Source organism: Indicator indicator, chromosome 22 (genome assembly GCF_027791375.1).
Source record: "Indicator indicator isolate 239-I01 chromosome 22, UM_Iind_1.1, whole genome shotgun sequence".
In the NCBI taxonomy this organism is placed as follows: Eukaryota; Metazoa; Chordata; class Aves; order Piciformes; family Indicatoridae; genus Indicator; species Indicator indicator.
In genome coordinates this window covers 13,156,795-13,183,766 of record NC_072031.1, presented here as the reverse complement: position 1 = coordinate 13,183,766, position 26,972 = coordinate 13,156,795, and the positions used below count along the sequence as shown (strand labels likewise).

The 26,972-nt window shown below is 37.1% G+C and overlaps 1 protein-coding gene across 1 annotated transcript in view; it reads right to left on the bottom strand.

Moving 5' to 3' along the window:
- SDK1 (sidekick cell adhesion molecule 1) overlaps window positions 1–26,972 on the bottom strand; it is a 420,137-nt gene that overhangs the window by 299,830 nt on the left and 93,335 nt on the right. The window contains exons 2-3 of the mRNA XM_054390916.1: window positions 7,354–7,513; window positions 1,905–2,011 (exon numbers count right to left, since the gene is read on the bottom strand). Coding sequence (XP_054246891.1) covers window positions 1,905–2,011; window positions 7,354–7,513 — 267 coding nt within the window. The remainder of the gene's footprint in view (window positions 1–1,904; window positions 2,012–7,353; window positions 7,514–26,972) is intronic.

The following is a 26,972-nucleotide window of genomic DNA, read 5'->3' as shown; positions in this document are numbered from 1 at the left end:
CTATATTTTAAGCAGACAAACTTCTTTAGCAGCACTATCAAGGTAAAGTCTTCCTGTCCCTCCTTCTCACTGTCATTCCCACAAGTACTACCTCAAGAATTGCTCCCAGCGCTGTGCAACTGCCTGTACAGCTGCGCAGGGAATTGGATGGAAGGGAAAGAACTGTTTCAACAAACCTTACAAAATAATTGTTACTTTTCTTTTATATTTTGGAGAAGTTTCCCAGTCCACAATTGCACAAACAAGTTTTCCTGCTGAGCCTAAAGGGACAGTGTTCTACACTGCAATACAACAGTGGGAATGATTAGTGGGAGAGAGAGGAGAAAATGGGTACATGTTTCTCTGGTACTGCTACCAAAGCCTTTTTCCCCTGAAACCACACCTGTAGATGCAACTCCAGAGGCATCTTGCCTCCAGAGGCAAGGTTAATCTAACAACTCTCTGCTGCAGAACAAGAAGCATCTTACCATCATGTTCCCCTCCTCCATCCTTCCCTTCTAACCTAACCTTGTTGGAGGTCACTCACCCCACTCACAGTTATGCTCACTCACTCTCCCTGGATCCTCTGAGACCTGATATAATTCACTAAACAGAAGAAGAATATCCAGAGAAGTACTTGCAAGGGTCTGACACTCATGAGAATGACCACAAGATCACTAGGAGCTGCACACAGCAGGGGCATTAAGGTTGGCAGAAGGCAGGGAAGGAAAACACGATTTCAGTAGCAGTTTGTTTTTACATTAGTTCCCAGTACCTCTGAGGCAATACCAGTGACAGATCAAACATCAAATTACTGATATTACAGATCCAGTAACATGATTTAATGCAATACAGTAAACTGGTAAGCATGATACTAAAACTTAAATAGTATCATTTGCAAATGTTTTTATTCTAAAACACAGGAAATGCCATGCAATATCCCTCATGACAGTGATTAGCATGGATTACTTCCTTGGAATTGGGTTTCCAATAAATAATTCAATTTATCTAAATTCCACTTATCAAGTGACATTTACTACTAGTGAATTTTCAGTCACTGACCCTGAGGAAGACAAATTTGACCCATGTATCAAATTACTCACAAACAGCATACAAATCTGGTTGGTTGGGGTTTTTTTTTAATTTCTTTAAAATGTTTTTACTTTTTAAAATAGTGAATTTTATTCTTAGTTTCGAACAAGTTATTTGAATTTACCTTTTCTAAACAACTATAAAGGAAGACAAAAAATAGGAAAGAAAGAAAATAAAAGAAAATTGGGAATATGCAATCATTTCTTAGGCCATGTTAACTAGCACTGACTCCTGAGGAAATCAGCTTAAGATTTCCACATGGAAGTTAGATATCAAATCAGAGGTCAACTCAAAAATTCTGTTTAGTCTAAACTGAAGCAGTCTCTGAGGCATTGGTTCAGAAAGGTGTTGAGAACAGCCTTTGAAAGTCAGCAAGGTTCTCATTGTGCAACCACTGCCTGCTTCGTATCACAAGGATTATGATCTGAAATCTTCGTGGAGCTATCTCCACCACACAGTTTTCTTTCAGATATCCTCTGCTGTCCTCAGGGAGTTTGTTGGGGGTTTAATTGTTTTGATTGATTGTTTTGTGCTACAAGGTTATTCTTAATCCCTGGATATTCAAGAAAAGGTGTAACAGTTTCCTCATGCTAGCTCTAAATGATCTCTTTGATGGCTTTGAACAGCTTAAAGCTTGCTCAGAAGATTTAAGGTTGCACTGCTTTGAACTGCTTCCCAAAAGGTAACTAGAGTAGGTGTGAAACTTCTTGCAATTCAGTTATATTAAGATCTATTAATTATGATGCCTAACAACTTTTCAGACTGCCAAATCTTATTGTCATGTTGATTTTTTACCCTTAAAAAAGAATGAGCTAGCTATTGTTCAGACATACATGCCACTTGAACTTCAGATCTTCTTTGCAGCAATGCACCCATCCTGTTCCGCACAACACACTGATAAAAGCCAGCATCAGACCTCTGTAAAGCTGGGATGATGTACCTGCAAGACAAGATGCAGAATTATCATGCACTCCTTCATAAAGGCAGACCAGTTCTACTTTATGTGGCATTTCTTACTTCACCTCTAATATTTTACACATTGTCACAAATGCTTATTGTTTTTTTTTCCCCCCCTACAAACAGCATTCTTATATAATCTCTGGTATTTGGCTACAAAATTATCTGTACTTTATAGAAGAAAAAAAAATACTGAAATGCATAAAACATTTCAGTCTTGAGATCTACATTTGATAAATGCTAATTACTTTTCCACAAATACTATTGAAATGTGTTGAAATGTTTTCTCTTGTTTTATCTGCCCTCATTCATAAGGCAAAGATGCCTGGAAATTTGTCCAGAAGTGGGACAAGACAACTGTAATCTAAACATAGGCATTAGGAAGACTTCTAAGAAATATCAATGGGAGAAAAAAAAAAAAAAGGTGGTTACTACACTGCTGCAACTCAGAGGAATGCTGGAAAAGGCACAGTGCACTGTGCGTTGTATTTGTTCTGCCCTTCACTACACTTAAAAAGTCACTTAATCACCAATGCTCACCTCCCTCATTCAACTACATCTGATTACTCAACATGAAAATGAGCTGATAGGCACAGTTTTAATGTGAATAAAACACATGAATCATATAGATAATACCACATTAAACAAACATTAATCAAAGAGCATATTCCCCCGGTCACCTTCGGGAGATGTTAGGGTAGGATTAATGAAAGTCTTTATGAAAAGATAAGGAAAAATAAAACTGCTGAATTTTAATCTTCAAATTTTAATTCCACTACAAGAAAGCAGCCCTTCTCATGCTCACATACACTGTACACACCCACAGACAGAGCTTGATATCTGAACAGGCTCAGACAGCATAAAGACAAAGGAGATGGAGGAAATCTAGTTTAAGTGATAAATGAAGACTCTAATCACTGCATTATAATTACAATCAAATACTCCATAGGAAATAGGTCAAGCAACCAACTACAGCGAATTAAAGCAGGGCCCAACACCATGGGCAAATTTTAGTGATCTCCTGTGACTCCTAGCAGAACCTGGCTTCCTAAGAATACAAGTTGTAGGCAGTTGTCTTGCCTGTGAGCTGTGTGCTTTAGCTGACTCCTCCTGACCGCCCTTGGAGCAACTGGTGAATTGTCTGCAGTGATTGTGACAATTTGTACTGGGAAGATAAGGAAGACTCAAATCAGTGCTCTGATTGGAAGTAGTAAACCTGACAAAGAAGACACAAACATTTGCTGGCCAGCATGTATAAAACTGAATTAGTCATGTTGCCTCTTGTTTGATGAGTGTGCCAAAGGAAACAGAGTGAGAAAACAGGTGAAAATACAAGGTATAGGATAGGAATCAATAGGACATAAGGTTTCCCTAGTTCCTTACAGACTAATTTTCTTCTCTGCCAGGCAGATGATTGTTGCAAAACACCATTGCCAAAAAAGAAAGATTCTAACAAATAAATATTGACAATTCATTTCTACAGTTCTTTTTTTACCACGTAGCTTATAGTTTAACAAGCTTCTTCCCATAAAGATTTAGTACTGTACTTGGCTAACATTTATTCCTGTGCTTGTCTATTAAATAGAGCCAAAATTAAAGGCTTCTTTCTTTAGTATTCATCTTACTAAGGCCATAATACTGAGTTAGTTTTTCTGCCACCAGGACAAAACAAATCGATTAGATCAGAAGCATCCTACTTTGGTTTTCTTTACTGACTTATTAATGTTTCAGCAGGAAACATTCTTACTCTGTTGCCTGAAGAGAAGAAAATCTTTTAGGAGTCTACAATGAAAATCTCATCTACCTTGCAAATTCCAACACAGCCCTAACCTACTGAGCAGTTGGCTTCCCAGTGGACCTACTGGGTAATGTGCAGGTAGGGAAAGTAAAATTAGAAAAATTAAATAACAACATTATTTTTAAAAAAATAGGGAGATAGAACAGATTGATATCATTTGAGACTAACTTGGAAATTACAGACTTGGGAAAGGGATAACCAGATGTTAACAGAATGTCTAATTCTATGTTTACAATTCTAAACAGTCTCTATGCACCTCATACATCTGATCACTCTTTCATCACCAGGCTTGCAAGGAGTTAGAGTTGAAGGATGAAGTAGTATCAAATGCCTGAGGAGAAATGCTAACTAATGTTTATATTTAATTCCTAATTTCAAATATACATGCTTATTTTAATTTTAAATGCTTGATGAGTTAAAAGTAATCCTATAGGCTACAGGTTTTTAATAGTCATCGTTATGAAGACAGAATTAAAACCAAAAGCAGTCATATAACTGCTATCATACTATCTATTCCAACTTAACAAAGGGCTTATGTCTCAACTGATCTAGTGTTGGTTTTTTTTTAATGCAGAATGAAATTAAAACATGTCCAACATTAAAACCACAAAGATAATAAATGTTTTTAAGCAGTTTGGAAGGAAAGTGTACTGCTGCTCAGATAAAACCTTAGTTTCTGAGCAATAATGATCTCCAGGTCACAAAAACAAATATGGAAGACACAGAAACTAATTCAAAAGAAAACAAAGAGAAACAAACAACAAAAAAAAAAAGGAAAAAAGGAAAAAGTAATTGCCTGAACTCTAAAGACTGTAACTTATAGACATAACCAAAATTGCTACTGCAGTCAGCAATATTGCTTCATTCCATGTATCTCAGATCACAAAGAATTTATAAGAATGTTTTATAAATTCTTAATAGAAAATAGTGTATGCACAATCACTCTGCAAGCCAGGCTGTGCACATACTCAGCATCGTTACACAAAGAAAAGCTGTTCCTTCAGGGTCACCAGGGTCAAAATGCAAACAAACTCCAATTAGTTCTTCACTCACTTAGTGTGTTACAATAAGCTTTGAATATTTTCAGCCTGTTGAAGTAGAGACATCACTTTGACTGAAACACACTAAGTAATATCAACTACCACAAATCTTTGACTGATCATGGAAATTGCAGCAGAAGTCACTTACACAGGAAAGACTCGTGCATTGAAACAGATTATTTACCCAAGAAAAGTGCAGAGCAAAATATTACAGGGTCAAAGTTTAAGTTCTGCAGCTGGAATTGTTATGCTTAAGCATATATTTTCCCTTGCTTTCATACACCCTAATGCACCTATGTCATATAATCCTTTTTGGAAGCGTAAAGCTTTGCATTTCTAGAGAATCAAAATCCTGTTTGGCTTATCTCTGACTGTGGTACAGTAGTAGGCAGTAGTCAGGTTCTAACTTCTAAATTACTATTTTCTATTTTGGTTGTTTTATTACGGTAAACCAGGAGTTTCCTATCTTCTTAATCACCTCTTGGGAAGATGTTTTAATTAGAATTAGGAAGAAGAACAAAAATATAAAAAAATTGCAAAATTAATAAATATAGCTTGTATCATTCACTAGCCTAAATTAAGTATAACAATAAGAAATGAGATCCTGCATACAGCTATGCACACACACAACCAACCTAGTGATTTCACTGCAATACACTGTGAAATTACCATTTTGAACTAGGATGTGCACTGATTCAAGAAATGCCAGGGCATTCTGATCTTACTTTCAAAATGTCACATGTTCTTACTCAGGTTTCTGCTAGTATTATCATGAAATCCAAGTCTCTCAGCAACTAGCACATCTCCAAAGCTTGAGTTCTAACCTATGCCTTTGGTTGATTCCATGTTCATGTGTTTCATCCTCCCACGCCACTTCGTCTTACTTTCTCAGCATCTTAGGTGGTTAAAAGCTGTTGTCAGCTCCTACCACTAAGAAACTACAACAGACTCCGTTGTTGTTGATCAAAACAGGTGGCATTTGCACAAAGTGACACTCAAACCTTCTTTGATTAATTGTGCTATTAGAGAGTAGGTTCTTTTTTCTTGAAAGCATTCCCAAATCCCTTCTATATGTGCCTGTGGCTCATTTGGAGGTACCACTGCATCTCAAAGCAACCATTAATAGATGGAATTCCTCAGGACTAAGCAGCCTCATCCAAATAAAAAAATCTTTAATTTCTAGGAAAGTTCACATAGAGCTGTATGTTTGATTGCAAACATAGTTGCTAAATACTTTACATATTAAAAGACCCAAACCAAGTTTTTAAATGTTTTTGAGGGACTTTCTTCCCTACTGCTCTGTAAGTGTAAATACTATCAAAAATAGAATTAACATTAGTTACTATTTCTAAAACCTTTGAGAAAAGTAATTCTGGACTGCCATGTGTGACAATATAGAACTTTTTATCATTATCTGCCTTTTAGTGCTAATCTATACTGCAATTTCTGACTACAATGATGGATCTGGCACTTAGGGACATGGTTTAGTGCTGACCCTTCAGTGCTTGTCGAGGGTCGGACTGGATGATCTTTGAGTTATCTTCCAACTGGATGTATTCTGTGATTCTGTGATCACAATTTATCCTACCTTAAGCAATGTAATTACAAAAGTGCAGTATTTAGCTTGGTTTGTTAAAGCTGTGCCTTTCACTTACCCATTCCTTATAACTTTTGAATTCATTTGGTAATTTCAGCAAACTTTGAAAGCAATGAGTAAGTTGCATAAATATAATATCTCTATAAGGTTATGGAAATTGCCAATTGCATAGAGGAGACCCTGTTAATGCTCCCATTAAGGAAAATATGACAAAACTTGGCTGTTTTACACTTTGATATTTGGCCAGCCATCTGCTGGCTATCAGCAAAGACGTAGCTCTCATTAGCCACAGTATGGTTTTATCTCTTGCTTGATGGGATGTCTTGTGAAATGGAGAAGGAGGCAGAGAGGACCTGGGAGCAAAGTGTATAACCGTCAAACAGTTTGTTAAACCACAAAATTATTTTTTTCTCTTCTCAGAAGTGAAACTAAAAGTTTCATTTATAATTTAAGATCAGCCACATTCTTCTAGATCTTGTGGAAAAGAACAGTGCCATGGAGCTTAGGTTTGTTCAAGGAGTAAACAGCACATCAGTAACATTTAGCTAAGGAACATGCCTGCTCTTTATTATCAGTACATGTGAGGTTACACTTCCAGTAGAGTAGAAAGCATTTTTGGTACTTAAAATTTCTATGCTAGGTCTTTGCTTTGAAGTGTGATATATTCTTTTTAGCAAAGGAGATTCTCTCATCGAGACCTTATTTGTTTACAAAAAATCAGCCTTTCAAGATAAAAACCATTGTCCATGATTCAGTATCTACACAGCTGTTCTGAGGTACTGGGGATTTGGGGGTGGGGGAAGGAGGTTGAGTGCTTGTTTTGGGCTTTTTGGCTTCCCCCCCCCCCCCCCATATCTCTTAGAGAAGATTGTTACAGAGCTTTTATTTACTTATATTCACTGGAGTAGGCAGTGATTTCGCTGTCATTGTGCAACCACTTAAATTCCAAGGGCCAGCTGCCTTCCGCAAGGCACGTAAGGACGAGTCGATTTCCTTCCAAGTGTATCTGGGGCAAGCCTGGTTCAGTCTTGAAGTATGGTGCAACATCACCTGAAATACAAAGAAAAGATGGTTTTGTAAGCTGTTTAAGTGAGTCTAGTACATACCACTGATAGCTAGCTCATTTCTGGACAAACCAGGCTTTGCAAACCAAGAGACAATATGATTCAGTAGTGAAGGCTTATACTGTTGCATTGGTAACTAAGCTTTATCTTTAGAACAGAATTCACAAGATCTTGATAACCTTAGTCCTTGGTACTTCTTTAGAAAAGAAGTGCCCACTCAGACAAGCTTTTGTCCATGTTTTGCTGTTTATACATATGAGAATTTCAGCACTGTCTGCTGCAGCAGGCAGTGAACAAACCTATTGGATTTTTCCACCTCCCCCTCTCCTCTGCGAGGAATAAATCCACTCAAATACTTTTTTTTTCTTTTTTCTTTCTTTTTTTTTTTTTTTTTTTTTTTTGCCATTCTTGAAAAGAAACCAGAAGAGTAATCTTGGATAGAAATGATTATCACAGCAGGAGAAGTATCAGGGTAAATGAAGAATTTTGATAGGAAAAAAGAGAGTTCAGGAAAAAAAGAAAAAAACCCACACCTCACAAACCAGCAAGATTAATGTGTTTTTCAACATTATTGCCAACCAAAATGTGTTAAATCAGAATACCTGAAACCACTAACAGATTTTGAATTAGGGTGCTTGAGTAATGTTCAAGGGTCACATGTAGTCTCAAACTTGTTCTCCCATGGATCACAAATGCTTAAAAATACTCCAAGCAGCAAAATTCTCGGCTGGTAAATTGCCAAAGCTCTGCTAAAATGCAGATTTATTACAAGACTACATCTGCTGGGGACCCAACCCTCATCACCCCTGGAAGATTTAGATTTCCACACTTTATGCAATTTCTACTTTTAGCTATGTAAGAGCTACAGTAAGAACTACAGACTTACTCTTAGAGGTTCACAAATACCTTCGATAATCAAAATTAGCATGCTTATGTATGCATCAAAAATACCCAAGTTGCATTAAAAGTCAGAAATTTAATGCAAAATATGGAGTAATATTTAATGGGTAGCCAATTGCTGCACTTTGCTTTTTAGGATTGCAGAGTGCATGTATTTTGTAGATAAAAGCAAACCAAAACAAATATTGTTACAGTGCAATCAGCTGCTCAGTTAAATCGTTGAACTTCCTTTTAAAACTTATTTCAGATTAAGCTTAATTATTTTTTATACTTCCTATTTAAAAGAGTTTAAGCTGTCTTTTATCATTTACAGGGAAGTGACCTCACACACTACTCAAGGCTGTCTGAAACTTTTGGTCACGTACTACATAATCTTTACTATCTGATAGCCACAAGACAGCAGCCACACTCATTAGGGCAGAAGGAGCTCAAGACAAGCAGCATCAGTGGCTTTCAAGGTGCCCCAGTGTCCAACTGCAGACTGGGGGAAAGGCAGCAGGTATGCAGTTAGATCTGGTGATGGCAACCTCCCTAAGCCCTTATCTTTCACTTTGCCTCTTATCAGGGAATTTTTATTACTTGGCAGCCCACAAGGCTACACAGACTCATTATCAGCCTAATTGTCCAGTCCCTGGGTAGCAGCTGCGCTTCAGCTGAGAGCGGTGAAGGAGTCACAGGTTGACTGTTGCCAAACTATTTGCTACAATTGGCTACGAAGTTGGGCATCAGCTGCATGCACATTTGATGATTTGTATCGACAAATTGTCTCCCTAGGTTTCAGAACCCAGCTTCAGAAAGATATAGTTGTTCCTGCGGGAAAAAAAAAAAACAGGCACACCATCCTAAAGATATACTTACAAACTACGACACAAAAATCTGACTTAAAGTGAACTGAAAAAAATGCATTTTAAGGCAGGGACCTTTTCTGCTTTGTAGCATTTTAAATAATTCGTTGTTTAATCAATTGATTAATGGCCAGTGCAGATCAGTAATATTTTCTTTAAATTGGAAATAGAGGAAGCTATGACAACTCAATACATGAGAAAAGAGGAGTAATTCCAAACTAGCAGATAGTCTCAGGCAAAACCAAGATGTTTTTTGCACTTTTCCACTCTATTACATGACTGAGATTATATTTTGCGAAGCTACATTTTTTTTTTAGTTTAGTGATTGCATATATTGTGAAGAAGTCTTATCTCAAATCCCATTTTCTTCTCAATAGTAAAATCAACCAATATTTTAAAACTCCATAAAGAAAAAAATTAAGTCAGAGTGAGACAATGTTAGTGTTTATTTTACCCAAAGCCAAAAAAATAATTCTTTTTTCTTTTTTTTAACAGGGGTATTTCTAAACAAGTGAGGAAATATTAAATCTGCTCAGAGGCTTCACAGATTTTTTGGGAGTCTCCCAAAGGAGTTACAAGACAGACGTTCTATCCTTGCAAGATTAAAGGTGCCTGACTTCCTCTGGAGATGAAAAGGCACTGGCAGGGTGGTATTTAGGGGACGGGGTTGTAACAGAGTCCAACTGGTAACTGGAAATGCTTAGTGAGTAAATGACATTGACCTGCAAGTACAGAGACACTCATGAAATGAGGTTGTTAAACTATTCCTTCTTGATGAAAGTTGAGCCATTCGGGGAGATTACAATGAAACTGGTGTCTGCACTATAAACTTCTACCCAAGCAATTTGTTGATCCTGTTTTTCAGTGATTTAAAGACTCGAGCAGTATAACCTCCTTCATTATTTCGCTCTGAATTATCCTCTTATTCCTTCTAACTTATTTCTTTCCAAGAAAAAATGGCTTATTTGAAAGACAAAGATTGCTTCCCACAGGTCTGTCATTCAGCCTTACATTTCCTACTCAAATATTCCAAACCCAGTGATACTGCAACCCACTCAAAGCTATCTCCCATTTAAAATATCACAATCAGGCTGGTATTACACAAAAATGATTCCCAAAACACAATCCAATTCTGGCAGAAGCTAAAATTTAATAGACCTAGGGGAATATTTTTATAAAGAATATTGCATGGTGTATAAATTACCCCAGCTCTCTGGAAGATTTACTTAAACCCTTGAAGTAATTTTATCTTCTAATCTTTTATTCCTGACTTTCTCATCAATCACATACCATCGGTTTATCAAACTCAATTATGTAATCAGAGCTCACTAAATATTCACTGAAAGCAGAAATGAAAATAAAATACTGAGCAAAGATTCCACGAAGAGAGGCAGCAGTAAAGCTTTGATGACTTTGGCATTTCTGTAGCACGGTGCTGCTCACACCTCAGACGTGATCAAAACGGTGCTGCATCAGAAGCTTTACATCTTTAAGCTGTAATGGAAACCAGAATTTTGAATGAGACCTATAAGGACAAGTTCAGCTCTTATAGAGCATCCCAGGGAAACAGGAAAAGTGGTAGAAAATCGGAAAGCCATCTCAGGAAGGAAATTGTAAGAAAGGTGTAGCTGGCGAAAGGATGCAAGGTAGAAGGAGGTCATTTAATAGGTATGAGACACCTGCACTTTATTAATTAGAGGAAGGGCTCACCATAAGGCTAACCTTAGAATCATAGAATCATTCCAGTTGGAAAAGACCTCTAAGATCATCAAGTCCAACCATCAACCCAGCACCACCATGCCCACTAAACCAGGTCTCAAAGTGCCATGTCTACACATTTTTTGAACGCCTTCAGAGATGGTGACTCCACCACTTCCCTGGGCAGCCTGACCAATGCCTGACCACACTTTCAGTAAAACATTTTTTCCTAATATCCAGTCAAAACCTCCCCTGGCACAACCTCAGATCATTTCCTCTCATCCTATCTTTACTTACTTGGGAGAAGAGACTCACCCTCACCTCACTACAACCTCCTTTCAGGTGTTGTAGAGAGCAGTAAGGTCTCCCCAGTCAAGGGTTTAGAAGCCATAAAAGCATTTCAGATTTATTCTCTTGAAGGATGGGGGAAAAAAGCTAATGCAATCCTGTCTGAGTCCTAGAACAGAAATAATAAAATGTGGGAATTAACATTCTTACCTAAAATAGTTTTTTTCCTATTAAAAAATAAAAAGCAAGCCCTCATGCCATACACTATTGCTTTTTTTTAAAATGCTAAATGTGTTAATTTTTCCAGCCCCCTCTGGCTCTTCAGCGATGCTGATTTAAACATAAAAATTATAATAATAAAAAGATTTGTCTGAGTTGCAAGGAGGAGTGCAATAATAAAGTGCCAAGTTGTTGGCACACGTATGCACCTTCTCCAAATTTTCATTAAATCTGCTCACCAAACTCACTGACAGAATCACAGAATTGTTCAGGCTGGCAAATACCTTTAAGATTCTCAAATCCAGCCATTAGCATTCTGACTAGTGTCCTCAAAAGGATGATACAGATTTATTTTTATGCAAATCTCAAGTAAAAAAAAAATAGGATTGAATCTGCCAAAAATTTTCTGGATTTTTGCTCCAAAACGTGGCTGCCTTGCTTTTGTGCATCATCAAAGTGCAAAAGTTCCATTGCACTGCTAGGTTAATCCAACTGCTTTCCTTCTCTGGTACATGCAAAGGATTTTATCTCAAAACATAATTTCGGGACCTAACTCAGCACCACCCACACACTTTTATTTGGATTATTGCTGACATTTAATTACAAAAATGGGGCTATATGCAATTGTGGTCTACTTTGGGCTTCTCCCCAACCCTAGCAGATGCATTGCAGAAAAGGTGAGAGCTTGCTCATTCTCTATTCTTCCTGAAAATCATGTTCAGGCATGACTTTACAAACATAACCTGTAAGAGGAGACAGTTGTCTGACTGCACACCTTTGTACTTAATGAAATGGGGAAAAAAAACCCCAACATTCCAAGAGTTGCTACTCATTAGTTAACCAAGGAAACATAATCTCGTCAGAACAGCATGAGTGAACATGACTTCAGAAACTCAAAGTACTATCTCAAGGACTTCTAATATCCTCTAATAAATACATTAACAAAATTTGGCTAATGTTTCTTAGCCCTTTAACAGCTTATATTTGTAAAATACATCAAGAAAAATCATATTAAATAGATCATCCAGTTACTACAGGGTGACACAAGATCTTGAAAGCAGTTTTGCTGTCCTAGCCATCAGGAGTTCCTATCTTTTAATTAAAGATGCAATTTGATCATAAACACTTCTGCCCTACTGAGAAAAGGAAAGTTACCATACCCCAGAGAAGTACCACATCAGTAGAATCATAGAATCAGTCAGGGTTGGAAGGGACCACAAGGAATATTTAGTTCCAAACCCCTCACCTCACACTAGATCAGGCTGGCTAGAGTCTCATCCAGCCTGGCCTTAAACACCTCCAGGGATGAGGCCTCAACCTCCTCCCTGGGCAACCCATTCCAGGCTCTCACCATTCTCATGGGGAAGAACTTCTTCCTCACATGCAGTCTGAATCTCCCCACTTCCAGCTTTGTTCCATTCCCCCTGGTCCTATCACTACCTGATATCCTAAAAAGTCCCTCTCCAGTAGAAACACTCTAACTACCCTGTTAAAGTCTCACCATTGTTTTCTCCAAAAACAAAATTTGGATCCACAATTACAGGTAAAATGCTCACATCTTGAGAAAATCAGTCCTGAAAACACTCAGAAGAAGAATAACATAGTGAGTGCAGAGAACAGGTGAAGAACACCCATTGACATCACTGTTTGCCTTTGTTATGTATCTCTACTTTAAAGTCATTTTTAGGTGAGCCAATATTGAATATTAGAAGCAGATTAACCTGCTCATAAATCAGCAAGTCAGAGCAAACACAGCTCAGTCACTAACAAATATCATTAGAGCAGCTGCCTTGCCATTCCTCAGCTCACCCAACAGATACGGTACTGAAAATAAATTTTTCACTGGGATACATTTTTCAAGAAATCCAAACAAAACCCCAACTGGTTTATTAAAAACACACACACCTATATTGAGCTTATTAGTCCCTAGTCAAAGCATGATGAACATCATCTTTTCTTCCTAGGCAGGTCTAAAGCTACAATCAGCAGACAGAAAAATAAACAGAATGACTCTGAGGAATTTTCCAGGAAAATGAGACTACATAAATAAATTACAGAGGCTGAACAATCAACCCAAGAGAAGAGCAACAATACAGAAATGTTTTTGCTCTCACTGCTTGCAAGGAAAAGGGATGCAAGACGTCTTCAGGTAGGTTAATGAGAACTGCCAGAAAAAAAAAAAAAAGTATTTTAGAAGAGCTGTCTGGGGGGATTGAATTCATGACACAAAAGCATAGTTAAATTAAAAAGGCAACTAGAGTCAGGAAACCCAAACTAAAGACAGGAAGAACCTTTTCAGTAATCCAGAGAAAGCAGGTACACCTCTGGACAGCAGGTACACCTCTGGACAGCAGAATCCAGTCAAGAACAGATGAAAGTTCAGCTATGGCATTCATGAGCTGATGCTTCAGAGAGGAGCATCCAGTTGACTACAAGCTGCTCTGTACTGACTGACAGCTGATAACTGCAACCTTCTGGGGAACCAGGACCATTTCCTTCTTATTCCCAAAGTGGATATGGAAAAGATTTTTCTCTTTTTCATTTTCCAAAGGACCTTTTAATCTTACTATCTTAGTTCCTGACATGCCTGCATACACACACCAGCTCTGGATGCAAGTTGTATTCTCTTGTGGAAATGAACTCCAACAGCTTATATGGCATAAGAATTCAAAATTATTACATAGTAAATGTTGGGAAATGTATGAGGAAGTCAGATTGAACTCAGATATACTTGAATCCATCTTCTTTTGAATTCAAACCTTCCAAAATGCATCCTCATGATGCTGTGAAAGTTAGTATATGATCTATTCATAAAATGTCAACGACATCATACCTTAGAGCATTCAGTCACCTGAACTCTACTGATTTGCAGGAAAGCTGTTCTACCCAAAATATTGGATATTTGAGATCCACATTTGCTTGGCTGGAACTATGATATAAAGCACCAAAGAACAACAATTAAATTTAAACTGCATTTTACTGCCGCCTTCTGAGGCTGGACTGGAAATGACTGATGCATCATAGTGAGTATTTCATTAAAATATCAGGTTATTTTTCAAATATAGTGCTGTGGTTAAGAAATTTGCTCACAATGGTATAAAGCACTCCCTTAAAGTGGATTTCCTGAAATTTTTAAATCAAAGATTATATCTGATTTTATACTGGAATAATACTGAAGCAACTCTACTTAAATCACTCTTTCTTCCTCAATTTCCTACGTCAAGTCAATGAGCCCACACTACTCAATTCTGCCTTCCTATAGATAAGAAAGATAACCTACTTGTTGGATACCTCTACTATAATCTCTAAATGCAAATATAACATCAGCTGAGGTTGATGGATAATGCTTTTAAAGGTTTAATTGGGGATGGAATTAAATTGTTTTAGGACTCAGCAAGTTTTGTGAGGAAACCTACATATTTCTAGAATAAGTGACGTTTATTTCTTTTAAATGCAGAGTCACTGGGAGACAAGATTTCAATGGAGAACTTTTTTTTTTTTTCCCTGGATAGGTCAAATAACTAATTGGCAAGTTAGTTATTGGGTAATTGCCAATCATATCTTTGATTGGGATGGAAGAAATATTGAACTTCAGATTGCCATGCCTGTTGCATGTTATCTCAAGAGGAAAACTAAGCATTCTGTAATGTATAGTTATGATTAGCTTCCAACAATTCAATAGAATAGGAGTCCCCAGTGGCAGGAGTGAGTGTTTCACACCAATAGGTAAGTACATTTAATTAAAAATTCTCTCTCCCTCTTTTTTTTTTTTTTTTTAATTGAAGCATCAGTTCTCTGATTCAGAAATACTTAAGAGGCACTGCAGATTCCATTTTGCTTCGAAGCTCCTCCTTTCTTGATGCAAACAGATAAATGGTTTTCTCAAATCTTGACCAACACACAGTGTTGTTTAAAAGAGCAAACATCACCACTTATTCCCTTAGAACCTTCTACAGTCCTAAGATACACCCCATGAAAGGCCTTGTTACAGGAAAAAATTTTAATATTTCCAACCTTTCTACATTGCTGTAAGGCACAAACACCTCCTGTTATATTTCTTAGCCTTCTTCCATTTTTCCCTACAAGGAGCTTTAAAGGAATCTCCTCAAAATATATTTGCATGCTATTTTGCAACAACAGAAAATACAAGAGCAGTTTTTATACAATAATAAAGAAAATCTATCACCACTTGCTTGAAAGTCCTTCAACATAACCTATTCATAACATTTACTCCCTTACCCTGTTATCTATTTAAAGACCACTACAGGATCACTCCTTGAAGAATAATTCCTTTTTGAGAAAAGACTTCTCAATTTTTATTAGCCTCACTCAGAAGAGAACTGAAAGTAGGAGGGTCCACAGAAGCATAAAAGAGTTTTTAGAGGACCTGGATTCTAACAGAAAAAAAAAAAAAGACAGTGGTCAGTAACATCAGTCCACTTCAAAGACAACATAAAATGCTCTTGGTTATTCCCCAATCCATTGAGAAAGGTTGTCTCATACACAATTGTATCATTCTTTTCTTACAACTGATTTCCATAGCAGACCAGACAAGGAGGGGAACAAGAGAGTTGGTATCACTTTAGCTGAGCCTCAAGCAGCTCCTGAAGTATCAACCTAAAGTCCCACTAAGATTTCCTTTTCCTGTTCAATTTCTACAACTCATATTTAAGTTTCACTTTCTGACCTCCTGTAATGGTTCAGTTGAGCTAGGGCAAACAAAAACCAAAACCCTGTTTGTTTTTTTCTGGTTTTGGTTTTGTTTTTTTGTTTTTTTTTTTTAATATTGGAAGGCAATCACAATTCACAATTTCAGGAATTCATGGAATATCTACTGAAGGTAAAAATCAAGAAGTTACAGATGATGGTCTTAAGGTATGTTTAGTGTATTTCATCCACCAAAAAGGCTGCAGAATTATTTTTGGAAGTAGTCATGAGGATATCTTAAAGAAAGCTAAAGATGTACTGAGAGAAAAAGGCACACCAGGCTACAAAGCAGGCAAATAAAAGACAGCCCATTAAGTATCAAAATCAAAACAAAATCTCCAAAGAAACGCTACAGCCTCTCCAGGCTGAATTTGGTATCAAAGCATAACCTCCATACTTCCTCTTCGCATCCAGTGATGTTTACAGAGACTCACAGAGCTCTCAAGGAAATAAGTTGTTACTGCTTAAATCTCAGAACACACAGCAGGTGGAAGGCAAAACTGCCTTACAGAAAGAGAATCCAAATATAGCAGGATTTCCTTCATTATTTTAACTGTAAAGGAAGCCACTCTTGCTACTGTGTTATCTACAATCTCCAACTGCTGTAGGGTCAGTCTGACCACACTGGTATCTATCCATCAATACCTATATCCACTAAATAACTGACAGATAAAGACAGGATGAAACCCTGCAGAACTTTTTAATAGCAAAGAGTAGATAAAACCATAAATGTGCTTTCCACAAGTTCCTCCTTGGCATGAGACATTTGCAGCTAGTTAGTTTGTAGAAGATAAGTTGAATCAAAAAGGTAAACAGCTGAGGAGTGTCTGGAAGTACCAGAACAGAAACAGGAGCGCAGCAGGAAGAAACAATGGCACAGCAGAGGCACTGCCAGACTTGAAAAGCCATGGAAGGCCACCTATTTATTATTTCAAGGAGAGAACTATTTCTAAACAGCAAAGCAGCTATGAATATCCATAGAAGACATAAACAAATCTCTTATGATGAACAAGACTGAAGGGGAAATGATTCATGCACAAACCTTTGTTACCAAACAACTCCCACTCCTTACTGTTATTGTAATTTTGTTTATGCATTACTTGCAGTTCTTTTTGCCCTTTAAACTTGAAAAATGTAAACAGGTTTATAAATTGGATAAAACCTGCCTCAAACAACTCAATTCAAAGGATCTTAGTGGCGCTGCAGAACTCAAGGGTGGTGAGCACACGATCAGATGCTTTACAGATCAGAGGAAGGATTTTCATATCCTTATGCAATGCCAAATTAGGACAAAAACACAATCAAAGCACAGTCCAGAGGTCACAGAATTATCTGAAGTCAACAGCATCTTTAGTAAAGTCTGCGACAGGCACCTGATAAGTGTTTGAGTCAGGAACAGAAGCACAAAGTTGTCCTTGAAGAGCTCTCCAAGTATCTCAGTGTGTACTTTGGACAACACAGGCAACATGCAAAGAGAGAGACACACCTTGCATGCTTTCCTGCAGAGGAGCAGCACTAATTAAGGGCCAGATCAAAGACTCCTTGAAAACCTGATGGAAATTGGCTACCTTTATTTTCCCTAACATGGTCACTTGTTTCCGCACCTTTTACACTGAGCACTTTCAGAACTATCCAGGTCAAATTCTTTCTCCAGCTCAAGGTTTAGGCACATATTTAGAGACTATAGAACTATTTTCAACAATACACAGAATTTCTTGTCAGAACTGGAAGAAACATATCACTGTTCTTGAGAACATAACTTAGGTTGATGTATCTGAAGGGGGAAAAAAATGGACTTAGTTTATTAATCTGGATATTTTATTTAATTTTCTTTAGGTTATAAATAAGCAGCAAGTTAATACCATTTTCAACTTTTGACAGGTCTAATGTTAATTACAGGTACTGGATTTTATAAATCAATGCTTCTTACATAAAGTGTTATTTAACTTGCCAAGTGTGGCAATAGATCAATGCATTTACTGGTCTTGCTAACATTGATGGATGACATACATCAAAAGGATATGTAAAGAAAAATAAAAGATTTATTTATAAGTCAGACAGGGTTAAACCCCAGTTAGGCAGAGAGGGAAGTTAAATAGTGTTTTGAAAACAACACCATAAGTTCATTGATGTTTGAGAGGTTTGGTTATTGTTTTGATTTTTGGGGGCTGGGGTTTTTAATTTTGTTTTGCTTTGTTTTGTTAATTGGTTTAGTGTTTTGTTTTTAATGCCAGGGCCTTAAGCTATCATAAGCAGATTCCCTGCATACACAACTATTCTATTAACTCTGTGTATCCTATAGGATGTAGGAAGCAATGAATTGCACCTCCCAAAGTCCAAGTACATTTTTATTGAAGCATCATAATCCTATGGTCAGGGCACAGTAGCTCTACCTAAACATGCTACTACATGATGAAAATAAACAAAGCATGGTTGATAACTACTTTACTACTTGCAAACATGTTGTAGTCAATGTGCTTATAATTGAAAAAATGAGTGAAGTTCTAATCATAAATCAACTTCAGAGATTGCATTCACTGCACTAACAACTGTAATAAAAGAAACACTCAGTTACAAATCATTCTAAAAGCTAGTACTGATGCACCTGAACATCTTGGAGGCGAGAGAGAGCTCACAGTGTTACTAACATCTGTTATTTATTTGAGCCATTTGTAAAGAAGACATTAAGTATGTTAAAATTAGGAAGTTTCAAAGAACCAAATGCTATTACTCTCTATGCAACAACAGCAAATCAATAAAATATTGGTTAAAACCCGTTATAAGAAGTGTGTCTATATACAAAAATGTATAATTATGTATTGAACTAGAAGGGAATTTTGTTTTTCTTCTAGTATGAATAGATTTCTCAAGACAAAAGTAAGAATTACACAATAAATTATGTCCAAATCACAGAATAAAGAAAAAAATCCTTTCACTTTAAAAAAAAAATTATTGTAAGGAGGAGCTTTTTTAAAGGTACAAAAGGTTAAGTAATGCAACCTTGAAGATGTGTTATCCTTTGGAATTAATTCATGTAATTATTGTCTTTTAGTGCAATTCATCTGACTAGAAAATAAAAAGACTCTTCTGTGTTGTATTACCATAATGTTAAGTTTAGCCCAAGCAGGCTCTACTTCATTAGCCATATTACTCAGAAAGGAATAATAGAAGAATACTGTTGAGTCTAAGTCAAAGGAAGAAAAAGACCATTTATAAATTTTCCTGCAAACCCAGTTGAAAAAAAAAAATTAAATTCTAATTAACCAAAATTTGTAAGACAAACAAACACAAATAAAACCAAAACAAAGTAACAAAAGCTTGAAACCACTTAGTCTACCAACCCAGGCATTCTTGCACAACATTGCAATACCTTTATTGACACTGCCAACTTATGCAAGAGAAGTGAAGAGATTGTCTCAAACACTCAGATAAAAGATTTACCATCACAAAAGTCATTCTAAATTGTTAAAAGGAGTGTGGTTATAGAAGAGAAAATTGAACAACTGCTTCAGGAAAAGCTTGGTTTCTAAGCTGGGTAGAATTTTGCTTGAGCCCTCAAGTCACCTTAAAGAGATTTGGAAACATTATCCAAGTGAAATATAGGAAATCTGCACATGTAACCTTTCTGTCCAACATTAAACTGTGAGTCAGAAGGCAGGAAGGGTCCCTGAGTGACTGGCCAAGATAAAGCTCAGAACACTTGCAGAAATGCAGCTTGAAGCTCAGTCCCATCTCACTGGGGCATAACGCACAAGTTGTCAAGGGGAAAAAACAGCCACCACAGTCCTACATGTTACACTTACTATACTATATCATAATCCTACTCTCATGCAATCCAGCTCAGAAACACCTGATCATTTCTGCTGGAGCCTAATCAAATAAATACAGATTGTCTTGCTAAATCCTGCTTAGCAGCGTTAAACAAATGGAGAGCAAACCTCTACTCTTCTCTTTCAACCTAGACAACCTGACACTAATGAAGATGTACATTCAAAAAGGAATATGGAATAAGCCTGAACCTCGGTTCAGGAGAACTCCTGTATCCTGTAAGAGGTAAGCCCTGGGTGGGTTTATGAGTTCTGTAAATCGCTCGCTGGGGAGAACAATCTGCTGGCTTCATTCTCGGCAGGATTTCACAGGTCCCTCCAGTCATCTGTATACATTCATATACATCATTGAGCTGACAGTTTAGAAACTGGACCAGATGGGTGTATAACCCAAAAGAGTGTTGTTTGTTAAAACTAAAAGCCATTATTCAAAATATTTTCCTTTATTGAACTCGGTGGGAGAAAGGGGCAGTTATTAGCAGACGTTCCACGCATTCACTGGGAGCACATCACAGGACAATACAGACTGAGGTTATTTTCACCAGGCTCCACCAAAGAAAAAAAAAGTTGATAGCAGAAATGTTCTTCCTAAAAGAAGCCAATTATTGCAGGACAAAGAAAGCAGGAAAGGGTATCCTAAATGCTTTCCTTGAGTAGATAAGACATGTTATTCTTTTTTTTCCCCAGAGGAAATAATTACATTCTCTGAAAGGACTGGCAACTTCAAGTTATTTTTTAAACAAAGAGCAGTTCTTTGTCTAACATCAGTGCTAACTTGTTTTAAGAAAGCAATGGGTGAGACTAGATCAACAAAGTTAGCTTCACCTTTCACCAGGCACTTAATGCCAACCCAGCTGGAAAAGAGCCTGGGCTATTCGAGGTTTAAGAGTCACAAACAATACTTACTTACTGCTCCCTCTCTTCTGACTCTGACATATTTTGATACAGAACTCAAAAATCTCAGTGCATACTTTCTGGTTTTCCTACCTAAATCTTTACAATAAAATCATTTACCTGAAGTGCTTACAAAATCATTCTGATTCTCCTGACAAGAAAAAAAAAAAAACCTTTTACAAACAAATTACAGAGACAGAGTCCTCTAGAAATACCTGAAAAATGGTTTCTTAAATATCAAAAGGGGATTTACAAAAGAAAGATAAGCCTGTATCTATTTGCTTAACAGGAGGAGGTCTCTGAACCAGAACACAATTGTAATCCTTTAGTGACACTGTGATACTTTATTGAACAAACCTCATTCTGCAAGTTCTAATTGCTGGGCAGAAGCACAAACTCTAAGCAGAGGAGAAATTAAAGGGATCCCAGTAAGCAGTCAGAGGCCAGCCTCCTGGGTACTTCCATTCTTTTACTTCCCATCATGGTGTTATTGAGAAAAAGAAGGGAAAAGTGCCTGCAATGCACCTGTTCTTATTCTTAAAGGAATCAGCAGAGGATATGCAAAGAATAGAAAGGTTTAGCCAAAATATCAATTTACTTTCTGTGGTATACTCCAAATACACTATCATTTAAATACTGCTATTCACATTTTTCAACAATCAGAGCTTTCATTGGTGTAGTTTGTAAAAATGTCTTTAAATAGCACAGATTTTAAAAGCCTTGTTTATGGAGTAGATCTTCTGAAATTCAGCTCAACCAGAAACCCTGTCTGCCTCAAAAATAAACAGAGTGAAATGCCAGCACATTATTACTGGCTCATTAAGAAGCAAATTAGTTGTTTTTCTCTTTGTTTAGCAATACTCAACAGGTACTTATTTTGACACCATTTTAATGTGAAAACACATTAAATTAACATGTTCTGTGGTTATGGGAAACGTTTATTGGGCAAAGACCAATCCAGCAGACTCTCAACAAAAATTATTATTTCTGCATTAAAGGAGCATAAGTTCAGTTGCCTAAGACACTTCTCCACATGTGCTTCTTACCAACCCATTGTATCTGACAAAAGCTGTTGATTTCTGTCCTTCTACTTTATGTTTACAATGTACCTCAAGTACAACTGACTATAAAAATAAATAAAATAAGTCAAAATGGTATAGATGACAAGAGCACAAGTAGAGACCTGACCTTCTCCTCTGCCCATGTAACCAGATCATGAAAACTGTGCATGCCAAGTTCAACAGCAACCTCTGTTATTTCTCTGCACCAGGTATAGAAAACAAGTTCTACTAATAGACAGTCAGCCTAAATTAGAATTCACATAGTAGTTGTTTAGCTCAGACTCTTGGCCTTGAGTTTATATCAGAAGTAAAAAGTGTAATAATGCCAAATAAAACAACGAAGCAGTAAAAATAACTTGAAGATGGATTAAAATACATTGTTCTGGTTGGGAGTCAATGGGGCAAGTGCTTTATAAAAATTATGCTTTCCTTTGACAAAATCAGTACAATACATGCTGGTACAAGCAATAAAAGAAACCATCCCTCCCATAAAACACTTCCGACTTCGCTTTCCATTTTAATGGCCGCAGGCAAAATTCAGAATACATTTGTCAAGTTGATATTATCAACACAACAGGGGTATGCCTGACTTGTTCTACATTTGTTCTGAAAGTTCACTTTTAGAGACCATTAGCCAAGAAAGGAGAGCACAAGAAATCGAAATCATTCATACGAGGCAGACACAGAAATATACTTTCAAATATTTAAGAGAAATTTCAGTAAATATTATCACATATTACTCTGCAAGGCATCAATCACATTCAGTTTAACATTAAAGATCAGCCAAACTGAAAATTAAAGGTGATTCTCACTCTCTTTGCTCAGTTTAATGAGACATCCTAGTCTGATCTGTGACAACTAGTGCCAACATCTTTAACTTTTCTCCTGACATCCGAAATTGATTTCAAAGACAGATACTTGAGAAGGCAAGAATACTACAGAAAAGGACGTAAGAAAAGCATTGTAAAAGACAAAAGCAAATGCATAGTCTTAGGTTGCTTGGTGTAGTGTCCCTCCCCACCCCCCTCTGGGGTACTTAAAAGCCATCTGCATCATTAAGCAATGGAAAGAAAATTACATTAAAAATTCCTACATGTATCTGGATCTTATTTTTGTGCCTTTGAAATGAATTCCAGCCAACTCTTTGATAATACCTGGACAAGGTTTTTTTCATATCTAGTCAAAGCCAACTCTTTCATGAAAATCCATGCCTTTATGAATTCACCTTTTTTTTCTTTTCTATTTTAATGCTTGAGATGTCTTCTTTCCCAGACTAAAATTTAAACAGAGAGAATAAATATATTACAGAGATAGAAGAAAAAAATTAAATTGCTTGAATTGTTAATGCCATGATTTGCCCCTAGATGGACTGCAGGAATGGTTATTTGGCCTAACTGATAAAAACAAGTTTCTCAACATTATTTACATATAAAAAAAAAAAAAAAAAGCCCAATTCCATCTTAAACACAGACTGGCTGAAAATGTAATGAACCTTACATGCTGAGGCTCTACATTAAGAACTGCTACAGAAGACTATTGTTGTACCAGGAATTACTGTATCATTTAATAAATTTCAAGGATAACATAGAATAGGTTTGGGCTGCTTATTTTTAATGAGGGCACAATGATATTAGGGCAAGAAGCTTCACTTTGGCACCAATACAATGCTTGCAAGAGAGGGATTTCAACAGCTGTCCTGTACAGATGGTTGCTTTTACTTAAAAAGCTTTGAACTGAAGAAAGATTAAATCTATGGATGAGAGACCTTTACCTTGCTGCTTTGCTTGCATTGGCAGAGAAAAAAAAAAATAGCTAAGATAGATTATAATAAATGTCTTGTTTAGGTTATGCACACAGTATTTCCTCAACATACAAAACACAAGCCTTATTTGATTTTAGGAGCATGGGGTTTTTCCACTGAGCCTCCTGGAATTCTTCTGAGAAAAAAAAAAAAAAAAAAAAAAAAGAAGAAATTTCAGCTTTCCTGAATTCCCATCAAAATGTCCAATAATAATAATAAAAATGGGGAGGGGAAAAAACCTCAACAAACCAAACAAATACAAATTACACAGAGGAAAAGAATTTGAGTCGCAGTCAGAAGTAAGCCGTGTAAGAGCAGAATGCCACACACTGTGTGACTAATGGCATATGCCTTTTGTTCTGAGGTAATTAATCCCATTTTTCATTTAAAATCTTGAAAGAGTCATTCTTGGGGAAATAAAATGCTAGGTTTCTTTAAAACAAGGTACAACAGTGAAGGATTTGATTTGCTGTGTTGGCATGACCTTAGCAAGCAGCAATGAACACTATTCAGTGAAAATGTACTTGTGTCAAGTGCTCAAACCCCAGAAACTGCTGTGCAATTCTGACCTGAGCTTTCATATCTGAAAGCCAGTCTGAAAGCCAGTCTCCATGCTGGTTTTGTAAAGATCTTGGTGAATTTCTTGCTTTACTGCAACTGTTTCCTGTAAACCATTGTCTGATAATGGCTGTGTCACAAGAACATCCACATCAGTAACAGAGGTGGTTTTGAGTCCTAAAATTTAATATCAATATACTAAATATAGAAACTACAAAATCCATGGCATCTATCACACAACTTCCAGCCTTTTATTTCAAATCAGTGCTTCTAGTGCACATCAAGGTTCAAAGGATATATTAATTAATTCTATTCTGGCAGCTCTGTACTATTTGGAAGCCAAAATGGATGGAAACCGTGAACTTCTAATGTGAAAATTTCTTTTAAATCGTACAAGAAAATTTGAGAGCTCTAAATTCTCCCAAGAGATTTAAAACTGCAACTGATCTTTTCATTTAATCAACTTCATTTATAAGAGAAATATAGGGAGATGGGGTTGTTTAGTCTACAAAAAAAAAAAAAAGAGGCTGAGGGGAGACCTTATTGCTCTCTACAGCTACCTGAAAGGAAATTGTAAAGAGGTAGGCACTGGTCTCTTCTCACAAGTAACTAATGACAGAACAAGAGAGAAAGGCCTCAAGCTGCACCAGAAGAGGTTTAGACTGGACATTAGGAAAAGTTTTTACAGAGAAAGAGTTGTCAGGCAATGGAATGGGATGCCCAGATGGTGGTTGAATTGTCATCCCTGGACATCTTTAAAGCCATGCAGATCTGGTGTTTGAGGACATGGTGTAGTGACATGCTGGAGTGGAGGAAATGGCTGGACTTGATGATCTCAGAAGTCCTTTCTGGCCTGGATGATTCTATGATTCTATGAATCACAGAATGGTGAGGGCTGGAAGGGACCACTGGAGATCTAGACCAACACCCCTGCAGTCAGCAGCTGCACCTCCATTGTGTTGCACAGGCAAGTGTCCAGGTGGGTTTTGAAAGTCTCTGGAGAAGGAGACTCTGAAAACTCTCTGGGCAGCCTGGTCCAGTGCTGTGGCATCCTCAAAGAAGTTTTTTCTTAAGATCAAGTGGGACCTTCTGTGTTCCTTATCCTATCACTGGGCACCACAGAAAAGAACCCAGCCCCATTCTCATGACCTTCACCCTTTGGATATTGATCAGCATTTATAAGATCCTCTCTTAGTCTTCTCTTTCCCAGGTCTTTCAGCTTCTCCTCATAAGAGACACGTTCCATTCCCCTCAGCATCTTCATGGCCCTCCACTGGAAGCTGTCCCTCTTTAACTGGAGAGCACAGAACTGGCTGCAACACTCCAGGTGCAGCCTCACCTTTTTGTAAAGAAAAGTGTAACACTAAACCACCTACTGAAGCACATTAAAAAAAATGAAAAAATTAATTCTGGAATTAAAGGAAATGGAGCTATTTGTGAATTCTTTGGAATCACAAACTTTGATGGAAACTCCAAACCATATGGTCCTTGTCTGCTTACAGTAAACAAACACAAAATGTGCCAAACAAGGAGAAAGGGAGAGAAAAGTTCTGAAACATGGCATATTTCTCTCTCAGTAAGTCAAGATATTGGCTCAACTGATCTCTACCTCTAAAACAAGAAACACGAAACACCACCAATTTCTTTCAATTTTGGTTACATTGCACATGAGCTGATACTAGATCAACTGTTTTCATGGTAACTTTTACAGGAGGCTGCCTACTAGCCTCCTTCCTTCCATAAAACACATCAGGGAGACCCAGTTTGTGGTCTATTGAGAAAGTATTTTTGAAACTGGACAGGTTATGGTTACATCTTCACATGTATCCAGTAGCATACAACCTTCCAAAGATCACATTTCTCCTCTCCTTCATCCCTCAATGGAATGTAACTCATTTCAAGATGGCCAGATGGTGACTCTTGGGGCTAAAGCCTCCAATTTGAAAATCTGAATCAAAAAAACCATTCAAAATTACATTTTCTCTGCATTGTTCAGTAAAAGAATACTGCATCAGCAGCTCCACATTTTCATTCTGATCTATTTAATCCAAACCTCTTTTTTGTAATGCCAATGTGCCATCAGACACCAACCACCATCAGTACAGCTATAGGATGTATCAAACACCTCCACCTGCTTCATCTACTGAGGGTAGACCACCTCAGCACAGGTCTCCACATGGCACTTCAGTGCTTATCAAACGCTTTGGAAACTGAACTGAAAGACACTGAAGGTACCAGAAATCTTACAGGCTTGAACAAAAACACTCACAGCAACTATGCAAATAAAAAAAAAAAAGAGCAGTCTTGTCTTTTATTCTGAAGGTGTCATCAGGGATAAGAATTATCAAGTATTTACATCACACACTTCTAGCAAATGGTGCTGGATCATTAATGAAAATAGCTTCATGACTTCAAAATAAATCTTCATCTACACATTATTTTAGACTGTTGTACTTCATCTAAATCAATGCAGGTTTTCATTTTTAATGGCAATAGTGATTTTGCCATACATTGCTCTATGAAAAAGACTTCTACCATTAATTTTAGTTGAAACATTCAAGAAAAAAAAATCTAAAAATTTACCCTTGAGCACAGATCAGCATAAAGTATTGCAGCTCAAAATTCAAGCAATTAAGAAAAAGGTTTC